Genomic DNA, 20,255 nt, shown 5'->3' on the forward strand with positions numbered 1-20,255 from the left:
ATGCATTTCTTTTGTGAGGCCAAGGGAGAAGTCGGTGTGTCACCGGGGAAGGCGAGGAGGCGCGGCGCGGCGCGGTCGCGGGGGGCGGGGAGGCGGCGGGAAGGTGGCTGCGGAGGGGGAGGGAGCGGGCGAGGCCAGAGGGAGGGAGGGCGGCGGAGAGGGCGCGGCGGCGCGGGCGGCTCGGGGCTGGATTCCGCCCGCGCCGCTCCGCTCGCTCGCGCGCTCCCTCCCCAGCCCCCTCCCACCCGGGCCCACCCCACCCACCACCCCTGGCGCAGGGACTGCTGGAACCTGGCGGTGCGCGCTGTCGCTTTAAGACAGACACTGCCGACGCGGTCCCGAGCCTTAGAAACCGGCCCCAGATCGGGAGCCTGAGCCGAAGTCCGGGCCGGGCGGGCGGCTGAGGCCCGACCGGCGGAGCGCAGAGCGGAGCGCGGAGCCAGGCACCTGGTCGCGAAAATCCGCCGCCGCCCGCCCGGCCCCGCAGCCCCGGGCTGTCCATGGAGCGGGCGCGGCGTCGTTGCAGGCGCGGGCAGCCCTGGGGGGCAGCCGCTTAGGCGCCACGCTCTTGTCCCCGCAGGTCGCAGCCTGGGCGGTCGGGCGCGTCCAGCTCCGGCCCCCGGAGCGCCCGCCGCGGTCCCCACCTCCATGGACGCCTTCAAGGGGGGCATGAGCCTGGAGCGGCTGCCGGAGGGGCTCCGGCCGCCGCCGCCGCCACCGCATGACATGGGGCCCACCTTCCATCTGGCCCGCGCCGCTGATCCCCGCGAGCCGCTTGAAAACTCAGCCAGCGAGTCGTCTGACACGGAGCTGCCAGGTAAGAGCGGGGTCCCGCGCGGTGCGCACCGAGCCCACGCGGGAGCCAGGAGAAGGCCTGGAACCCGCGCCGCAAGAGCCAGGTTCCCCCTTCGCCCCAGGAAAGACAGGACCTTCCTTTTCCCGGGTGTCGACCTGAGGGTGAGCGTGGAAATACACGTACGAAGGCGCTTCCACCCGGTTCCCAGGCGCCAAGGGACCGGCAGATGCGCAGGCCGCCAAGCAGAGAGTTGGACTGACAGCCCATCTTGGTCAGGGGAAAAGAGAACCAGGGGAGGAAAGTTGGCTTTGCGCGACTAGGCGCTCTGAGGAGCCGCTGGACGGAAGGAGAGAACCAGAGCGATTAGGGGATGTGGGTGACTGGACCAGAGAAAAGACCCAGCGATGGAGATGGGGCAGATACGGGGTAGCAGGGGCTGGGGATGCAGATTGAAAGTGAGAGACGGAGGGAAGGGGAGGACGGGCAAAGCAAATTGAGGGGTGGAGAGAAGGATCTCAAGTAAAAAGATGCCAAGGACAGCGAAGGGGAGTGGGCCAAAGGAGTGCGTCCCAACTCCCAGCAAAATCTGGCCGAACCCGGATCCAAGGATCCCGGCCCACACGCGTGGCCAGAGCTCAGAGCCACCGGGCAATCCAATCAGGGCCCCTCTCGGCTCCGGCACAACTCCCTTCGCACTATTTACCCGAGAGCTCAAGCCTCCCCAGCCGCGAGCTGAGCCCGCGAGTGAGTGGCGCGTACAGTAGCACGGCAAATCCCGGGCCAGTCGGGTCAGCCCGACTCTCCGAGCCGCTTCCGCGCTCAAAACCCTAACTAGGCGTCGCTGCCAAACTCTGGGCTCCCCAGGCCTCCGGCCCCTCTGTTGAGCTCATTTCTTAAACCAGCGCTGAATGTTTCTCTCCTCGTTCTTAATCTGTTTCTGTTTTGCATCTCTAAGTGACCTTACCTATTTTGGTTAAGAGATAATAAAGGTTGGACTTTTGCTTTTGTTTTTAAAAGTTTTATGCATGATGTTTAATTGATTATTTTTTAAATAGAAACATAGCTATAGTTTGATTTTTTAAACCTAATTTACCAAGATGAATTAATGATTTAAAATATATTTCCATTTTGAAATGATTAGTAAGCTAGATGTATGTCTCTGGAATTCAAATATCTATATGAAAATTTTTTTAAAGAAAATTTTAAAAGTCAATCCAAAATGGCGTATTTCTCCAGGTTTTCTCAAAATCCATATATAGTGGTGGTATTTGGGGAATTTAAATTATCTAAATATAATGTGTGTCTCTGAGATTTAAAAATTATGTCTACAACGATGTTATTGGAAAGGGGCTCAAAATTCATCTACAGTGATAGGTGGATTTTTTTAAATCCCTGAGAAATAAATGTGTCTGCCTGCGTGGAGTTTACATACGTACAGCTTTGTATTTAGTTAGAGGTGTGTTTGCACCGTGGTTTCTGGCTTCTTCATTACATTTGCTCTGTTTCTACCTGCCTGATTTTGAGAATTTGTGGCCTTTTCTGTGTTTTTAGGCAGAGAACTCTGAGCTTTTCTGGGCTTCTGTTTTGTTTTTAAATTTTTTTCTTTATGTTTCAGTGTTTCTGTGACTGCATGTATTTTATGTAGCTTTAAAGAAACTCTGACGCCCAAAGTTGCTTAGAAATATCTGTGTAGGCTGCAGCTGGGGAGTTTTCAAGGCCTTCGGACTGGAGGCCTGGAAGTTAGGTGGAAACCCTCTGTGCTGGGGCTCCCACTCAGCGCTGGGAAGAAAAATAAGTAAAGAGGTTTCAGGTCACCCGGCTCAGACCCCACTGATTACTCACTTTTTCTAGTTCAGAAAAAGCAGACAACACCTCTCAGATTTAGAACCCAAAGCGCCAGCTCAAACTGTATTTGTGGGTGACAGCCGCAGCTGGGCCGGAGCCTGTGCCGAGCTGTGGGAGCAGGCCCTGCCGAGCCAGGGACCCAGGCCGGTGGCTCGGGATCTTAGGCTCTTCTCTGCTGCACTCCAGACCTGCAGTGCCTACGGGCGGCCAGCACCCAGATGGCCCTTTGAAATGAGGACCTCTCCCAGTGCTGTGGCGGGAGGGAGGGCTTGTAAGCGCCGACCGATGGCGCTTCCCGCTTCGGTGGAGCCGGGACTGAGTGCGACAGGGAATAAGCCTAAGGTGACCCGCGCCCATTCGTTCCTGCCTGCTGCAGAGAAGGAGCGCAGTGGGGAAGCCAAGGGGCCCGAAGACAGTGGAGTGGGCGGCACGGGCTGCGGCGGCGCTGAGGATCCAGCCAAAAAGAAAAAACAGCGGCGGCAACGCACGCACTTCACAAGCCAACAGTTGCAAGAGCTGGAGGCCACGTTCCAGAGGAACCGCTACCCGGACATGAGCATGAGGGAGGAGATCGCCGTGTGGACCAACCTCACCGAGCCGCGTGTGCGGGTGAGCAGGGACATGCGTCTAAGAGAGCCCGTGTAGAGGGCTGCAGACAGGCAGGCAAGCAGGCAGGCCGGCAGGCAGGCAGCAGGGGCGGCTAGGAAGCCAAGACGGCAACCACACTTCCACTCTCCCACTACTCAATCCTGCTCCCTCCCCGCAGTCAAGACCCCCCCTCTTAGGTCCTAGCCACCCTTGTTCCATAGGACACTAGGCTGCTAGCGCCCCTGGCTGCGGCCACTTCTCAACTCTTCTCACCTGGCTCTTGGGCTCTCCAGGAGACCCTGCTTAAAGGTTGTGGCTCAGGTGGGACTCTCCCATGCCTTGAAGAACCTAGGAGGCATTCGCTTGTTACCGGATACTCAGGGCCAGAAAGTGTGCAAAGGAGTCCCTGCTGCTAGGGATCTCTGGTGCGGCAGCCTTCCTCCAGAAAAAACGAAAGGGAAAGACAGGTGCTGCTTGGCTGCCTCAAAGAGCCCAGAAAGGTTCCAGGGTTTGGGTCTTCAATTTTTCTTGGAGAAATAGTTTCATTCTGTAATTCTCCAGAATCTCAGGAAAGGTTCCACCTTACCTGACCAGCCAGCCAGGCATTAGCTAGACCCTTGGCCTTAACTTATTTACTACTATAAGTCTGGGGGTCACCCTGGGTGAGGTGAGTTGGGGGGCTGGTGGCAGAGTGGCTCTCCCAGTAGTCCCTTTTGGATATAACATCTCAGACCCAAGACCAGACTGTGTTTTCCCTCATCTCACCATTTGACTCAGTAAACATAAGGTTTTCCTGACAGAGGAGCAAGGAAATCACTTCTTCCCTGGGTGAACAAATATTTAATCAGATATTAGGAGCACCTCCTAAGCCAGACCAAAGTCCTACCTGGCCCACAGGCTCCCTGCTATAATCCATCTTCACCCTTCCCAGGCTGGCCAGCCTGGTGGGACTTGGAGCAAAGACACTGCAACCAGTAGTCCTGAACTCACTAAGCCTGCTGAACTTTAAGGTGGCAGGGTGGGGAGGAGGTGGAATCTGAGTCCGTACTGGGTTTGGGGGAAAGCTGAGAGGCAGGGCCCCCAAGGGTAAGCTGGGGGAAAACAGCCTTGGCTGAAGAAGGGTCGAGTATATTCATTGGGTGGGCTGATAGGTAAAGATCAGGAAGGATCTGGCAGTTGGAAAGATCTTTTCAACAGATTTTGGGAGAGAACGAAGGAGATTAGAGAAAAAAACAGTATACTAAAGGAAATTAAATATTTGCGGAGAAGCATTTGGCATATGTTTAGGTAGCAGGAAAGAAATATTTAAGACAAAATCAAAAGGATCAAATATTTAGAAAAAGAATCAAATACTTAAGAGAAATAGTAAAAGTCAGATATTAGGGGGAAAACAAAGTATCTGGAGGAGAATAAAAAGAAAAATGAAAGATAAAGAAGAAAATACACTGAGGAAGATGAGGTTCAGACAGGAATAAACATTTGGGGCAAAAAATGAAAATACCAAACATTGCCAATAAAGATTAGAACGGGCTATTTAACAATGAAAATTAGACTGTAGAATTGGAGGCGGACAGTCACATGTTTCAGGAAAGAAAAAGATACTAAAAGTATCTGGGAGAAGAAGAAAAAGGATGGAATACTTAGAATATAGATAGGGTCCGGTTTGGGCGAGAAGGCAGAGAGCCTGAGAGAAGGAGGAAAACGAATATTTGCTAAAGCCAAAAGGAATCCCTACTAGGAGAAGAAAACAGGTTTAATTTGGGGAAGAGGGTTAAGATTGAAAAAAGAAAAAAAAAATTCCTGGGGATTGGAGAGGAGCTAGTATGGAAAGAAGGTAGGGGCAGAAACATGGATGAAAGAAACGGTATTTGGAGAGGAGGAAGCTCGAGGAGGGCTGCGGGCGGCTGGGAGGGGCGGGGATGAGGGCCCTTCTCACCTTCGGCTGCCCTGACGCTTCTCCCGCCCCTTTCCCCAGGTTTGGTTCAAGAACAGGCGAGCCAAGTGGCGGAAGCGCGAGCGTAACCAGCAGCTGGACCTGTGCAAGGGCGGGTACGTGCCACAGTTCAGCGGCTTGGTGCAGCCCTACGAGGACGTGTACGCTGCTGGCTACTCCTACAACAATTGGGCTGCCAAGAGCCTGGCGCCAGCGCCGCTGTCCACTAAGAGCTTCACTTTTTTCAATTCCATGAGCCCGCTGTCTTCGCAGTCCATGTTCTCGGCACCTAGCTCCATCTCCTCCATGACCATGCCGTCCAGCATGGGCCCGGGCGCCGTGCCCGGCATGCCCAACTCGGGCCTCAACAACATCAATAACCTCACCGGCTCCTCGCTTAACTCGGCCATGTCCCCGGGCGCCTGCCCGTACGGAACACCCGCCTCGCCCTACAGCGTCTACCGGGACACGTGCAACTCGAGCCTAGCCAGCCTGCGGCTCAAGTCTAAGCAACACTCGTCCTTTGGCTACGGCGGCCTGCAAGGCCCGGCCTCAGGCCTCAACGCGTGCCAGTACAACAGCTGACCGCCCCGCCAGAGCACGCAGCCGCCGGCCGGCCGGCGCGGGGCGGCAGGCGCGGGGCGGGGCCGGGCAGGGCGGGCGCGGAGACGAGAGCAGGGCCGGCGACACGGCGCCTGCGTACCCCCTCTCTCCACCTCCCCACCTCCTGGTTGGTTTTGTGTTTTTTTCCCCGGGCCCCCACTCTGCCCTCCAAAAAAGCAAAAAAGTCGGAGCAAAATGCCGCAAAAATATATATATATATGGATGAGTTGCAATTTCCCTCGGGTTGGCGCGGGTGGTGTGTGTTCGTGCCTGGCGGCCCACTCTGCAAAGCCAACGCGTCCACAAAAGCAAGCGTCCGCGGGGCAGCCGGGAGAGGACGCCCTTGCATCCCGCGGCCCAGCCTGAGCGGCAGCCTTCAAATTCCATATGCAGAGCCTGGATGGGCCAGGGATTCCCTCTCGGCCCACACGAACCAAGCCCGGCCCAGCGCACCTTAGCTCGAATTGGATTCGGCTCGGTGCGGGTTTGGGGCTGGGGATGACTTGGCCTGCTGCCCCGGGTCAGGTACTGGCCGTCCACTTGCACAGGCCGGGGTGCATCCCGAAGAGCCCTCGCTGCCCTCCGGTGCGCCTGTTACTGCCACCGAGCCACTGCTGGTGGAGCAGACTAGGCAGGAGGACCGGGAGTGCACCTCTCTGAGCAGCCCAGCCCCAGCTTAGCCGCGGACGGAGGCCCTGGGCTCCACTCCAGGTCCAGTAGGTGGCCCCCTGTCCTGGAGAACAGCCTCCTCCCGTGTCCTCTGTGCAAGAGTCGAGCCGCGAGAGCGCGGGGCGCGGCCTCAGGGCCCCGCGCCCACTTTGCACACCCGCTCTCCGGCCCGCGCCCCTGTTTACAGCGTCCCTGTGTATGTCGGACTGACTGTATAGAATTATAAATCTGTCTATATCGACTTGTCCATGTACGTCTATTAAAACCATAGTCCGAGAGTGCTAAAGCACTGCTGGGCCTTGACTTCTTCATTCGGCCAAAAGGAGAGTCTGACAAATAGCACTGTGTCCCCAAGCCCAGGGGGAGTTGGGAAGAATTCAGGCAGCCCTCCGTAGGGTTCCCTGCCCCCACTTCTCCACTGCCATTCCCGACCCGGTTTTCAGAGTTCTCCACTCTCTGTGTGCCCTGACTCCTGTGCACGGCCCCTGGACCGCAGCGCGGGCACCCCGAGTGAGAACACTTCCCACTCACCTGCTTGGGCTCCAAATTCTGCAAGCTTTTGAAAGCTGTGCCTGTGATGACCCTGGAGGCCCCCAGAGTATTATGGGCCCCTTGACTCCCCAGAACGTCGTGGGAGTGCGGACCTTTGAGAGCCTCTCTAGGGCTAGGGTTGCCCTTTCTTCTTTGGGCCTCCTGTTACCATCAGAGCCTAAGCGTCCAGAGCTTTCCTCTGCCTTTCACCCTAATGTCCCAGCCTGCCTAGATCTCACCCTGGGGCACCCAGCAGGGCTGGCTAGGCTCAAGAAAATGCCCATCACCCAGGACTTACTTTTCACTTCCCCTGCATCCCAACTTATGGGGGCTGCTGGTTGCCTCCGCCCTCCCCTGGCTTTTGGAAACTACTGAACAAGACCAGCCTGTAAACTGCCTGTAAAATTCTGCTTCCCTTAAGTAAGTCACTTCTAATGGCAAAACAAAATGTTTGCAGCTGCAGCAAGGGAGGAAGGGAGGGATTGATGTTCTGCTTCAGAATCACCTTGTGATTCGGAATGGCACAGCCCCGGAGTTGGACCTAGGCTGGAGCAGTGATGGTGCACACCTACAGGCTCATTCATGAGCTAAGAGCTGAAGAGCCCTATGCACACATTCTCAAACCATGTCAACACTGACCTGAGGTCAGGAGTGTTAGCTGTTTTACACCTCCAACCTAGGCTCCATGAGACTAACTGGGCCAAGGTCACACTGAGCCAACGGGCTTTGAGATTCCAAAGCCAAGCGTTCTTCCATTGCTCTTCTCACCTTCAGATGAGTGACAAAGCAAGGTCCTCCCTGGAGGATGGTTCAGCCTGAGACTTTGGGACTTGGACTTCATTGTTATTTGATTGACATGACCAGAAATGGCTGGAAGGGAAAAGGTGGGGGAGGGAAGGCCAGCAGAGTGGGCTACAGCCTGACCTCCCCTCCCCCAACAGCTCCAGTCCAGTGCTCTGACCCTCACTCTCTGGAAACATAAACACAATCACATACGGACTCACAGTGCCTTCCTGAGCTCCGCACATTTGCCAAGGCCCAGAGGCCCTGGTTTCAGTTGAGGGCAGGAGGTAGGAGAGACCCAGGAGGTAGAGTTGGTAGAAAGTAGGAAGCAGAAAAGAAACCTTTCCCAAAAGCCAGGGCCAGCCCCAGGTGAAAGAGAACCACGCAGGGTGCTGGTGAAGATGCATTGTCGCCGCTGTGAGGACACAGGCCAGACAGTTGTAGATTGTAGATGGCAGAAGTACTCTCATGATGACCCCATGAACCATCTTGGATATGGCCTTCTAGGTGAGTGTAAGCACCATCCTTGGCCCCAGCCTGCTCTTCTCACCAGCTGCCCTGGGGCTGGCACAGACGTCTCTGGAGGGGCCTAGGGAACACAGAGACCTCTGAAATCCATGTGCTCTGAAAAAAGAGCTGCTGTGCCTGGAGCAGCTGGGGAAGGGGCTGTCACTCAACACTGACAGTATTCCAGTTACTGGTGCCAGTGACTGGGAAGTGGAAAACAGACACAACGCCTGCTCTCTGGGACAAGTAAACACGTGTATACTATAATTACAAACTGAACCAAAGAAACAGTGGATCCATGAACAAGAATAAATGGAAGTTCTGCCTTCAACAGAATGGTCAAATAAGGCTATTCTGCTGGGGTGACTCCATCTCTGTCCTCCATAGCAAACACTAGCATTTACTGGACCTACACGAGGTCCAGGGCCCTTGCTAAGCATACACACCTCACAGATGGCCCCCATACCTGTGCAATAACTGTGAGAAGGGAGCCTCATCCACTTTCCCTGATAAAGCCCCAAGCTTAGAGACATTAGGTCACTGGTCCACAGGACAGAATGCTGAAGCAAGTGCAAAATTAGTCAGTGCTCACTCTTCCTCAGTGCCAGCCACCAGAGGTTGGTTTCTCAGTTTGATGAGATCCTAATCTCTTCTAGCCCCCCAAAAAGTCAAGCAGATTTGTTCTTATCTCGTTCTGACAATGAGCCCCAAGATGTAGCCACAAAGTTAGAGATGTCATAAATTGGAGATATGAATGCAATAAAGCTGACCCCCAGGCACTGGGCACCAAAAGGAGAAACCAGCCACGGAGCACCACCCTTATAGTACCTGTTCATTGAAAAGAGGAACCAAGGCACTTCCGTTGCCATTATGGTAGTCCTGAGCAGGCAGGCCATAGGCCTTCCCCTGGAAGTAGGCCTCAGCTTCACTCTAGGGGTGTCGGAGGGCATGAAGAAGCCATAACTGGAAGATCTGTCCTGGAAGGGGCAGTGCCCAGGAGCACCAGCCCTGGAGACAGTTCTGCGTTGCCCTTCAGCACCATATAACCGAGCCTGCTGCCTCCCACCTCCATCCCAGCAAATACAGTTGCAGGACTTTGGTCAATGTGGCACACAAGCTGCCAGTGTGGGAAATGAGGTGGGCTGGTCTGATGTCCCTAAGTGTCCCCATTTTCTGGGCTAGTTACCTGACTTTTGAATCCACAGGAACTTTCGCATTGCTTTTTAGAGCACATCTATGAGTTCTGGCTCCCTGGGTCGCCTTAGGCAAGAGAATGAACATCTCTGAACCCTCCTTTCCTTTTGCACAAAAGGAAATAATCTCTTTACCCTGTTGTTTAAAGAATTAAGTGAGCTAGTGCACACAAAGCTTTAGCGTTGGTGCTGCCACAAAGAAAGCACTCAATAGGTGGTTATCACTGACAGTACTAATTATTAAGGTGCCATGTTTCTCCCTTGAAGAGCACTGTTCCCACCTTTCTGAAACAATAAGGCTTCTCTGTAGAAGTTTCTCAACAATCATTTCTGAAACTCATCTGGAGTTCAAAGGGATCTTCCTGCAACTCCAGGTCCTGTCATGTGGGTCATGATTGACAGGCCTACTGACGACACCCCCCCCCCAACAAACACACTCAGGAAACCTCCCCCGAACCCCCAAGAAACAGCCTTGGGCCCTCATAACCTCACCTATTGTCTTAGGGTCCAGTTTCCTCCAAGGCCCAGGCCTTGGAGATTTCAGAGGTAGTAGAACCAATTCCCACTGTTTGTGGGACATCTGTTAGAGGCAGATCAGCTAGATCAGGGCCCAGATAGGAGCCAAGAGAAATAGGAGCCACATTCTCCCCACAGTTCCCCTCTAAAGGCTCTGGGTGACCTGGGTTGAAGATGCCCGAACACTTTTTATTTGTATATCATGTTATCAATTGCTAGCACGAGGCCTTTACTGGGCACAGGCCCTGTGCAAGCACTTTATAGGAATTATAGCTCCTGCTCCTCATAGCAACCTCATGAAGGAGGAGCTTATTATCTTTAGTTTTCACAGAAACTGAAGCTCAGAGATCAATAGGTTGCCTAAGGCAGACCAGTTAATGAGAAATAGGACTTGCACTTAGGTCCTCTGATCAGGAATGCTGCTTCTGCCCACTATGCTACGCATTAGCCTGAAATAAGTCATTTCTATCCACTGTGCTGTGCACTAGCCTGAAATGAATGACATTTGTATTCAGGTAAGAAAGGAAATTTTTGCTTTTGATGATACTAGGAATTGAACTTAGGACTTCATGCATGCTAGGCAAGTGCCTACCACCGAGCTATATTCTCACCCCTTATTTATTTTGAGACAAGGTGTCACTAACTTGCCAGGCTGGGCTTGAACTTGCATTGTGATCTTCCTACCTCAGACTCCAGGGAAGCTGGGGTGACAGGCATACACCACTGTGCTAGGCTTGGAAATTAAAAAAAAAAAAAAATCCACTAGGTTTAGCTGGGCTCCAGGAGAGAGAAAGTAAAGGACCTAGGCGTCAGACTTGTCTTCCCAGCTCAGGGCTAAGTGAGAGCAGTCAGGGGATGGGGCAATGGAAAACAGAGAACATCCTGGTGACAAAGGACCCTGGAATATCAGTCCTGAAACTGGAATTCCACCAGTCACTCTTGCAGTTTCTCATTTCCTCGCTAAACCACGTGTTGCAGTCCCTTCCTCCCTTCCTATCTCCCTCCCTCCCTCCCTTCTGGGGAGCCCTCCCAGTCTTCCTCCAGCCCCAGCTGGTCCTGCCTCCCTATCCATCAGCATGCAAACCTCTTTCTGCTCCTGCCCTGCCTTTGCAGGTCTTTAGCTCTCAGCTCCTGGCTGGCTAGCATTGCCCAAAGCAGTCTACCTAGAAGTGGCTGCAGAGTCTCAAGGAGACCAGTCATTTGCAGGGGCTGTGACTGCATGCCTCAGAGGAACAGGTCTAGGTTGAGACTGAAGCTGCATGTAGAAGGGAGAAAGAGGGTAGGATGGGCTCAGAGGACAAAAACTGCTCTGGCTGACTCACCCACGTGTCTCAGTGCTGTCCTCTGCCATGCACTTTACATATTTTATTTCTAGTCCTAGACTCATTTCATATGGGGAAGGTGAGGCCAAGGGAGGTGATGTAACTTGTCCGAAGGCATGCACGCTACTTTAGGAACTCAGAGCCTACCCTGCCTTACCACCGAGCCTATGGGCTTAACAACTCCCAGCCCTGCCTCCTTGAGGCCACAGGGCCACTGCAATCAGTGCCAGAATGGGCCACTGAGTCACACACATAGACAGCAACACGTGGCTGGAGAAGTAAAAGCATTCAGAAGGTGCTTAATAAATATTTGCTGAATAAAAAAGCTAAAAAGCTACCTTCCCTGAGCCCCACACTGCAGAAGCTTTTCTCACCCCCTGCTCTTTCTCCCTACTCCTTTCGTTGCTTCTATATGTCTTATTCCACTTCATCTTCTTCCTTTCAGCACAGCATGTCACGGACGAGAGGCCAAGTTGGCACTGCTCTCAAAAGTGTATCTGGACAATGGAAAAAGTCAGTTCAAAAATGGGTGAAGGACTTGAATAAACATTTTTCAAAAGAAGATATACAAATGAGCAACAAGTACACAAAAAGGCATTCAACATCACAAATGAAGAGAGTAATACAAATCAAAAGCACAGGCAATATCAACTGACACCCATGAGCACGGCAAATAAATATTAACATGATAAAGACTGAGAATATGGAGAGACTGGAATCCTTGTGTTCATGATGGCAAATGCTGCCAAGAAAATGGTATGAAGCCTTAAAAAATTAAACACAGAATTACCATACGATCCAGCAATTCCATTTCTGGATATATACTTAAAAGAAATGAAAGCAAGAATTTCAAAAGATATCTCATGTCCACAGCAATAGCTAAAAGGTAGAAGCAACCCAAATATCTAAAAACACACATAACTGAATAAACAAAATTATGTATATGTATATTATATATATTATATATATGAAATATTAGTCAGCCTTAAAAAAGAAGGGAACTATGACATACAGTAAGATGAAATTATTCAAGTATAAAAGAACAGTTATTATGATTCCACTTACATGAAGTACCTAGAATAGGCAAATTCATAGAGACAGAAAGTAGAATCATGAGTGCTGGGGAATGAGGGAAGAGGAACAGGGAGTTATTGTTTCCTACATAGTTTTAGTTAGGAAAAATGAAAAAGCCCTGGAGATGAGATGGTGGTGGTTGTTGCCTGACAACATGAGTGTAATTAATGCCATTGAACTATACAAATTAAAAAGATAAAAATGATAATTTTAATGAATATTTTATCACAGTGTTTTTCAACAGTTCTGTCTGTGTTTATGCCCCTGCCTTACCCAGAGAGGCATTGTACCCAGGCCTCCCAGGCCCTAACTCATTACTGGAGCTAGCCACTGCCTGCTACAAAGCTTTCCTGATGGCCCTCTCCAACAGGCAGCCCGCTGCAGCCAGCAACAGCTGACCCCTGCAGCATCCGCAACCCAGTCCTCCATCCGTCCTGCAGTGCAGCAGTGGGAACCCATTAAGGTCACTTTCTGTCCTGAATGGTGTCCAGGAACAGCAACCCAGGATGGACATCTTGCTCTGAGTTTAGCAGATGATTAATAATAGGTTTGCTGTTGCCTCTGTCAAAAAGCTAAGCAAGGTGAATTACAAAAGTCTATAAGCACATTCATTTTTGTTCTTTTATATACTTAGAGAAACGTCTGGGTATGTACAAGGTATTAACAGCAGCTACCATTGGGAAAAGAACAATGAGGATTCTTTTCTTCTTCTTCCACTTGCCCCGTCCAAGGTTTTCTTTTATCACACTTAGCACGTTTTACTTTTGCAATGATAAAACAATAAACATTATATTTTTAAAATACAAAATACAGGGAGTACCCTCCCACCCGCAGGGTCCTTGTACTCATCAGCGATTACTGCCTCTGGGATCGAACCTCAGCTGGGGATGCCAGTGTGCAAAGTGTCAAGTCACCCTACACAGAAGCATACGAAATGAAAGTTCATTCTTTTTAATTGTTGTTGGGAAATCTTGCTCTTAAATACACTTTTATAAAAAATGGAGGTCAAACTATCAGGCACCAGTGAGAATGTTCAGAGAGAAAAAAAAATTTAATGATGTGATTGCTAAGCAAAGAGCACTCGGTGTCTGAGAAGGACTCTTAGGAGAGGTCGTGCAGTCCCCTCCGTCCCTTTGCCCCTTGCTGCACCTCTCCACCTTCCCCTCCCCAACTCTTCAACCTAGCTACTCTTACCTTGTCTGCACACACACACACACACACACACACACACACACACACACTGTGCCTGCCAGCCAGCGTGATCACGGAATCTTTATTAAAGAGGCCCAAATTACCAGCATTTTACTACACTACTAAAAATAGTAATGCTTGCTTAGCCTGTTTAATAAGCACACCATTTCTAATTTTTCTGCCTGAGTAAACTGAAACATCATTCCAGAAATACATTTTTACTGAAACAAGAAGGCTTACTTTTTTCCTCCTCGTTCATACACTGTTCTCCCTCTTTCCCCTCTCGTCCCCTGTGTCCCCCTCTGCTCCCTGCCCCTACCCATTTCTACATTTCAAACATAAAGGGGAAAGTAACAGTAATTTGGACTTGGCTTTCATGCAAAATGGACCAATTTTTTTAAGTGTTGGTAATTTGTCCTGAAAATGGATATAGGGAGTTGGACTGGAAGAGCTTTGAAGATTGGGGTTTTATGAGTGGAAAATGGGGCCTGAGCATGGGGAACGTGTGCTGCACCCCCACTTGTGCCGGGGACAGTGCGGTATGTGTGATAATCACAGCTAATAGCACCATTATTGCTATTATCACATTATATTATTATTAGTCATCAAAATCAGACAAAGCTTATTAACCCATTTAAATGAACCAAGAGTTTAACGTCGCAGTGACTTCACGGAAAGTACTTGGCACTCTGTCCAAGACATCGTAGCCACAGAGCAGCTGGCCACCCCACTGCCTGCCAGGCTGTGGGAGGACCAGCCAGGGTTTCCCCAGACTGTTCCCTGCCTATCTAGAACTTTCCAGGACACATTGAGATGGATACTTCTCCCCACCCAAACACTGGCATCTTCATGCACGCCCATGCTCACACACACCAGATTTAATAAAGTATATTTCACACACACACACACACAAAAAAAAAAAATCCCACCTGCACAATGTGGCTAAGGATACCTTTTCCATCCCCCAGGCTGGCATTCACCTTGAGTCACTGAGGCTGTTGTGAGGGCAACTCACACAGTTCAGGGTGATGCCTGGCTGCTTCTGAGCTTGCTGTCACCTCCTGAAGTGTCTCTACTCTCCCTAGGTCCAGACACCAGGGTGGGGCCCATGAAATTTACTCCACCCACCTCCCCACCCCCTAGGCTCCTAGAGACTCTCCCAGCTCCTGGGGAAAGTATACCCCCAAGCCAAGGCTGCTGGAGGGATCTGGGAGCAGGGTGGGGCCCAGGTTCTGGTCCTTGGGGTGGCCTCTGTCCCTGGGCTGACCTTCCTTCACAAAAATGCCCAAGTTTGGGCATTGGACCCACCTGCCTGCTTGTTGGGATTTGCTGCCAGCATTTGAAGAGACTCTGGGTGTGACCAATGTATGTGACTTTCTGGAGGGCTGTTGATTCAGACATACAAATTTTTTCTTCATTATCTCTCTGATCTACTCTGGAGGATTTCTGAGCACAGATGCTCTTCTTTGATCCGATCGATCCACATGTACAGCTCACTCCCCTGCCAGGGACACATCTCACTTTGATTCCTTGGGTGCAGGGTACTCCTCAGGCCAAAACATAGGTGCTGTGCTACCTCTTCACCCTCCTTGGGATCAGGAGCCGACACTGGGCTGAGGTGGAATCAGCTTCTCGGAAGCCACCTGAGTCCTGGGCTTCTACCAGGCATATCCATGGTGCCATGAGCAGAAAGCCACAGGAAGACCCCACCGTGTCTGACCCAGCCAACCTCCAAGGACTGAGGGCCAGAGACAGGAAGATCACAGAGGTGCTGGGCTCAAGCTTGGGATTAAAGCACAGCCTAATAGCACCTCCACATAACCGGAGATTCATTTTTCACATCTGTAAAACAAGGATAAATGTGAAAAGATATGTCTGGTGTTTGACACCATGCCTGTGACATAATAGGCTCAAAATAAGCAGGGGCTCTATTTCCTGCCCGCCTTCTCCTCCCTCCATCAAAGTCTAAGGGTGGCATGTCCCAGGCAGGTTGGTCAGTGGCATCCAGTTGTTAGGGCATGATCTCCCAGTCAATAGCCCTTCCCAGCTGATGTTAGGAGAAAAAATGTCTATTGGTAGAGAAATTACAGTCTCATTTAAGGTAATGTAGGAAAGCTCAAGGGTGGAAATGTGAGAAAGCAGAAATCATGGCTAATGGGGGCAGTCTGGGAGGGCTTCTTGTTAGAGGGAACTAGTTCTGAGCCTTGAAGGACAGGCAAGGTTGGGGTGGGTGTGCAGAAGTAAATATGTGTAGGAGCAGAGTCTGACCCAAATAAAGGGGAGCCCTGGGAGATGTAGGGGAGCTTTAAATGCCAGAGGAGAGAGACACAGTCACCTTCAGAGAGGCAGCAAGATTCAAACTTGCCTCCTGGCCAGGTGCGGTGGTATACATCTGTAATCCTAGCACTTGGGAGGCTGAGGCAGAAGGGTCTGCATGAGTTTGAGGCCAGTCTGGGCTACACAGTGAGTTCAAGGCTACTCTGAACTATATAGAAAAACTCTGTACCTAAAAGAACAACAACAACAAAAGTCAGATCTGGCCAAATCACTACTCTGCCTCAGCCCTTCTGATCTCTTAAACTCCAAACTGCCCATTTGAATGGCTAAGGTCCTTGGGATCCCACTCCAGTCTGTCCTGAAACCTCTCACAGACACCCCTAAACTGTAAACTGCAGCTTCACCAGCTCTCAGAACTCCTTTAGCCTTCATCACATCCCTGCCCTCTTGGCCCTGTGCCAGAAGCCCCTTCTTCTTGAAGGACCCTTCTGCCTGGAGCACATGTACAATATGCACACACATACACACATCGCAGCATTTCTACAAGTGAAAATTATGTTGTTTTTTCTGATCATAAGTACTTACTCATTCTTCAAATTCAAATAATTCAGTGAAATATGAGAGCAAAAGTCAAGATCACTTGAACCACTGTTAATATGTCCATGATTATCCTGCCAGATGCCTCAGCACAGACACCTGCAACATGTGCACAATACCATGTGTGTGCCCTCAGTTACATATAGTGTGTTACATATGGATCATATGTTGCTCTAATAGCCATTTTGTTAATTCAATAAAATATCACTCTCATTCCTTCTTATCAACAAACCATTCCTTCCAATGGCTGGATGTATGAATTCATATCAATTCCACCTCTTCTTTCACCAATGAGCCTTTAGGCAACTCCTTGTTTTCTTTTGGCTTCTATAATAACCAGTCCCAATAAACACTGCAACCCAGGTATTTCTGTGTACTTGTCTTTGGCTCCTTAAAATATTTTTGAGAAGCTCCAGGGCCCTAGAAATGCATATAACAAATCTAATCACATAGCCTATAACAAGGCCACATGTATCCACTTTGCCAAACATGGACAAGGGTACCCATTTTCCAGAGCCAGGCCAGAATAGGTTTTGTCAATCATCTTTGTCACCTCAAAGGAGAAGAAAAAAAAGTCTCTCTTCCACTTTGTGCCTAGTTTTATTTCTTTTTAAGCTACAGCTGCTGCCACATATGTAGTTTTCCAACTGGCTTTTCCCACTTGACAATGCCTTCTATCTTTTGCACTTGTTCTTCCAAGGGTCAGGTAAGAGTCTACTTACTTTGCAAGAGGCTCCCAAGGTGCCCCTCCAGGTGCCACAGCTCCTCCCCCCACCAAGAGCAGTCAGTGTGTGCAGAGGTTAGTGTCTCCCCTTGACTGCAGCCAAGCCTCCCATGTAGGCCTGCTGCATGGAAGCCCAGGGAAAGGCAGCGTCCATGCCAAACCCTCTCTGCCCAGGCTGTAATTTCCTGATTAGGCACCGCAGTCACCACCCTTTCTGCACACACTGATTGCTTCCTGCAGTCCTCTCAATCTCTAAGGCTCCCAGGGCTCCCAGGGCCAGCAAACTTCAGGGCCTTAACCAAGCAGTGAGGAGGTGCCAAGCAACTGGCCAACCAGAGCCCATTCGAGCAACTCCTCTCCCTCCTCCCCGTTAGGCTTTGCTCAGTAGGGAATCGTGACTTGACTTTTAAACTTCAAGAAATAACTTTAACAAGAAAGAACAAGTTTGCTATGAGCCAGCAGAGCAGAGGGGTACGTGTGTGGCCTGCATTCAAACATTGACTCTGCCCTTTAGTGCTGATCTTGGCCGTGTCAGCCTCTCTGAATGCCAGCTTCCCCACCTATAAAAAGGGGATAACAATTCTGCAGGAGAGTGTTGCTTGGCATTATAGCAGAGTGGCTAAAGAGCTAGATCACTTGGTTGAAAATTCTATTTCTTGCCCCTTTATTCAACAACTTTGGGTTTATTATATCACCTCTTTCAACCTCAGTTTTGCCAACTGTTTAATGGGAATATGAAAATGCCTGTTTAAGTGATGTTAATGCAACTGAGGTCATATACACAAAATGGAAATGAAAATGCTGGCAAAGCAGAAGGTGGCATTTCCATCGTCAATGAAGAGAACAGGCTATACCTTTGGAGCCCTGGCCTGACCTCAACTTGAGGTCCTCCTCCTCTGGCCCAGCACCAAGCTCTGCAGAGGTCCTTTACCTCAGGCCCTGATCCCAGGAATCAAAGTTGCCCCCAGAAGGGAAAGAGACAGGAGCAATGGCATTCACAGGATACTGGACTGGACTGCAGGTTGGTTTACCTCTGCTGTGAGAACCCCACTGTCCCATTGCCAGCCTACATGGGCCATAACCAGTCCCCAGTTCCCCATTTCAGAACAGGCCTTCCTCTCCCACACCCTGCTTCTATACTTCTTTTTTGAGGCTTCAGTTTCATTTGCAAAAGGTCAGTCACATCTGTTGCCACCACCTTTTGGGACATTGTCACCTAAAGGCCTCTGGTCCAGCTAGGGGCTCAGTGCATGGTTCGTAAAGCCCTTTTAACATTTCCACATTTTAGCCTGGAAGGTCTATGTTACCTAAGGATGGGTGCTGCAGATACAACCCAGGGCCCCATGCATGCTAAGCACATGCTTTACTGCTCAGCCACACCTCCAGATCCCAGGGAGGAGCTTTTATGTAACCTCATTGATATCTTGACTCCATATGGTATAATCTATTAGAAAAGCAACTAAAAGTAATATTTAAATAATTTCAATCAGGGCAGGTGAGGTAGCTCAGTGGACTAAGCACCTGCTTAGGCAAGCACATGGATGAGGTTTGATCCCTGGCACCACATGTTGTGCAGGCCCTGCCCCTAAGCATGCTGAGTCGGCCAAGTGTGGTGGCACATGTCTATAATCCCAGCACTGGAGAGGCTGAAAGCAGGAGGATCACTATGAGTCTGAGCTGTGTAGTGAGACCCTGTACCAAATACATAAAATAATAATAATAATTTCAATCATCATTTACCTTTCCCAGAAAACACCAACAGAGATCCAGTTGTTAGTCCACAGGATGCATGAGGTTTGCCCCTTCTCTCTAGCACAGGTCTTTCAGGCCAGTTTTGTCAGAGCTGCTGTCCAGAAGTCCCAGACATCCAGCTTTTACATCCTCCTCCTGCCCTCCCTTGCCCCAGGTCCTTGTTGGGCAGACTCATCAAGCTACTGGCTTCTCAGCTCTCCCTGCTTCCCCTATTTTCCTGATTCCCCAACATAGAGCAAAACCCAAGAGTTCAGGAAGCAAGAACACCCAGCTCACCCTCCAGTGCCAGTTCTGCGCTGCACCTCACAGGGAAATTACACAAAGCCTTAAAAAAAAACCCAACACAAGGTCGGGGAAGGGGCAGCACAGGACTGATTGGATTCAGAGAAACAATCTTTGGGGAAGGAAGAGTGGGAATATTCATGCATTGATAAATCCTGCTTCATCACATTTATCTTGTTCCCCTATCTTGTGACTAGAATCAGCCACAATCACATCTTCTTTCTGAGCGAGCAGTTTAGGGACTCCAACCATCCCCCAAGAGCTTGCAGAAAATGGAATATGACACCAGGGCCTAGGGCAGAGGCCTGGAATAGGTAGAGACACCACTGAGAGCAAAACCTGACCTGCTTTAAGCCAGGCTGGTTTAGGAACATCCTACATCATCAGCATTTGAGAACATCAGGATGTATGGTTTCCAGTATCTCAGTATTGGGTTTCTAGGAACTATTGGAATAAACAGAAAAACTTGTATTCTCAGTCACTGTCTGCTCTTCCACATTTTAGGGACTGTTCCCCACTGATGGACAATAAGCAGAAGGGGAAAAAAGAGGAGAGGAGGGGGTGAGAAGGGAGGAGAGGGGAGGAAAGAAGTGGGAAGGAGAAGGGAGTGGAAGGGAGGGTAGAGAAGAGAAAGGGAGGGAGGGGGAGGGGAGAAGACTGGTCAATCTCCAAATACCATCAGCCTTAGATTCTAGGTCTTTCCCACAAGAGCCGGGGAAGGGCCTCAGCAAAAACTGAAGACTCAGGGCCAGACTTCCTGCATCCTATGCAGTTTTAAGTATTAGCGAGTAGGCTGGAGAGATGAGCTCTCCACTGAGCACAGCCTTGCTGGACTCCTGGGTTGCAGGCACAGAGGAGGCACTGCTTTTGATAGCCAGGGTGGAGCAAGTAGAGTTGCTTCTACCCCAAGCAACTCATTTGAAGGTTTGGGCCAAGCCTGTTTGAGTTGGTGACAGCCCAAGTGGGAATTCCTATCCCCCAGCATTTGTTCTGCAGGCCAACAGAGCCAAACAGGAATGTTGCTTTGGGACGTTATGCCAAATATGCATTGGTTCTGCTGCCAGTGCTGGGC

At 50.5% G+C, this 20,255-nt stretch overlaps 1 protein-coding gene across 1 annotated transcript; it reads left to right on the forward strand.

The window, feature by feature from the left end:
- Positions 1-244: 244 nt before the first annotated feature.
- Pitx1 (paired like homeodomain 1) lies at positions 245-5,940 on the forward strand. Its single transcript, XM_004632255.3, has 3 exons — positions 245-817; positions 3,018-3,250; positions 5,205-5,940. The coding sequence occupies exons 1-3, from the start codon at positions 649-651 to the stop codon at positions 5,745-5,747; spliced, it is 945 nt and encodes a 314-aa protein (XP_004632312.1). The 5' UTR covers positions 245-648; the 3' UTR covers positions 5,748-5,940.
- Positions 5,941-20,255: the final 14,315 nt, after the last annotated feature.

This window comes from Octodon degus, unplaced genomic scaffold (genome assembly GCF_000260255.1).
Source record: "Octodon degus isolate 3935 unplaced genomic scaffold, OctDeg1.0 scaffold00048, whole genome shotgun sequence".
Taxonomy (NCBI): Eukaryota; Metazoa; Chordata; class Mammalia; order Rodentia; family Octodontidae; genus Octodon; species Octodon degus.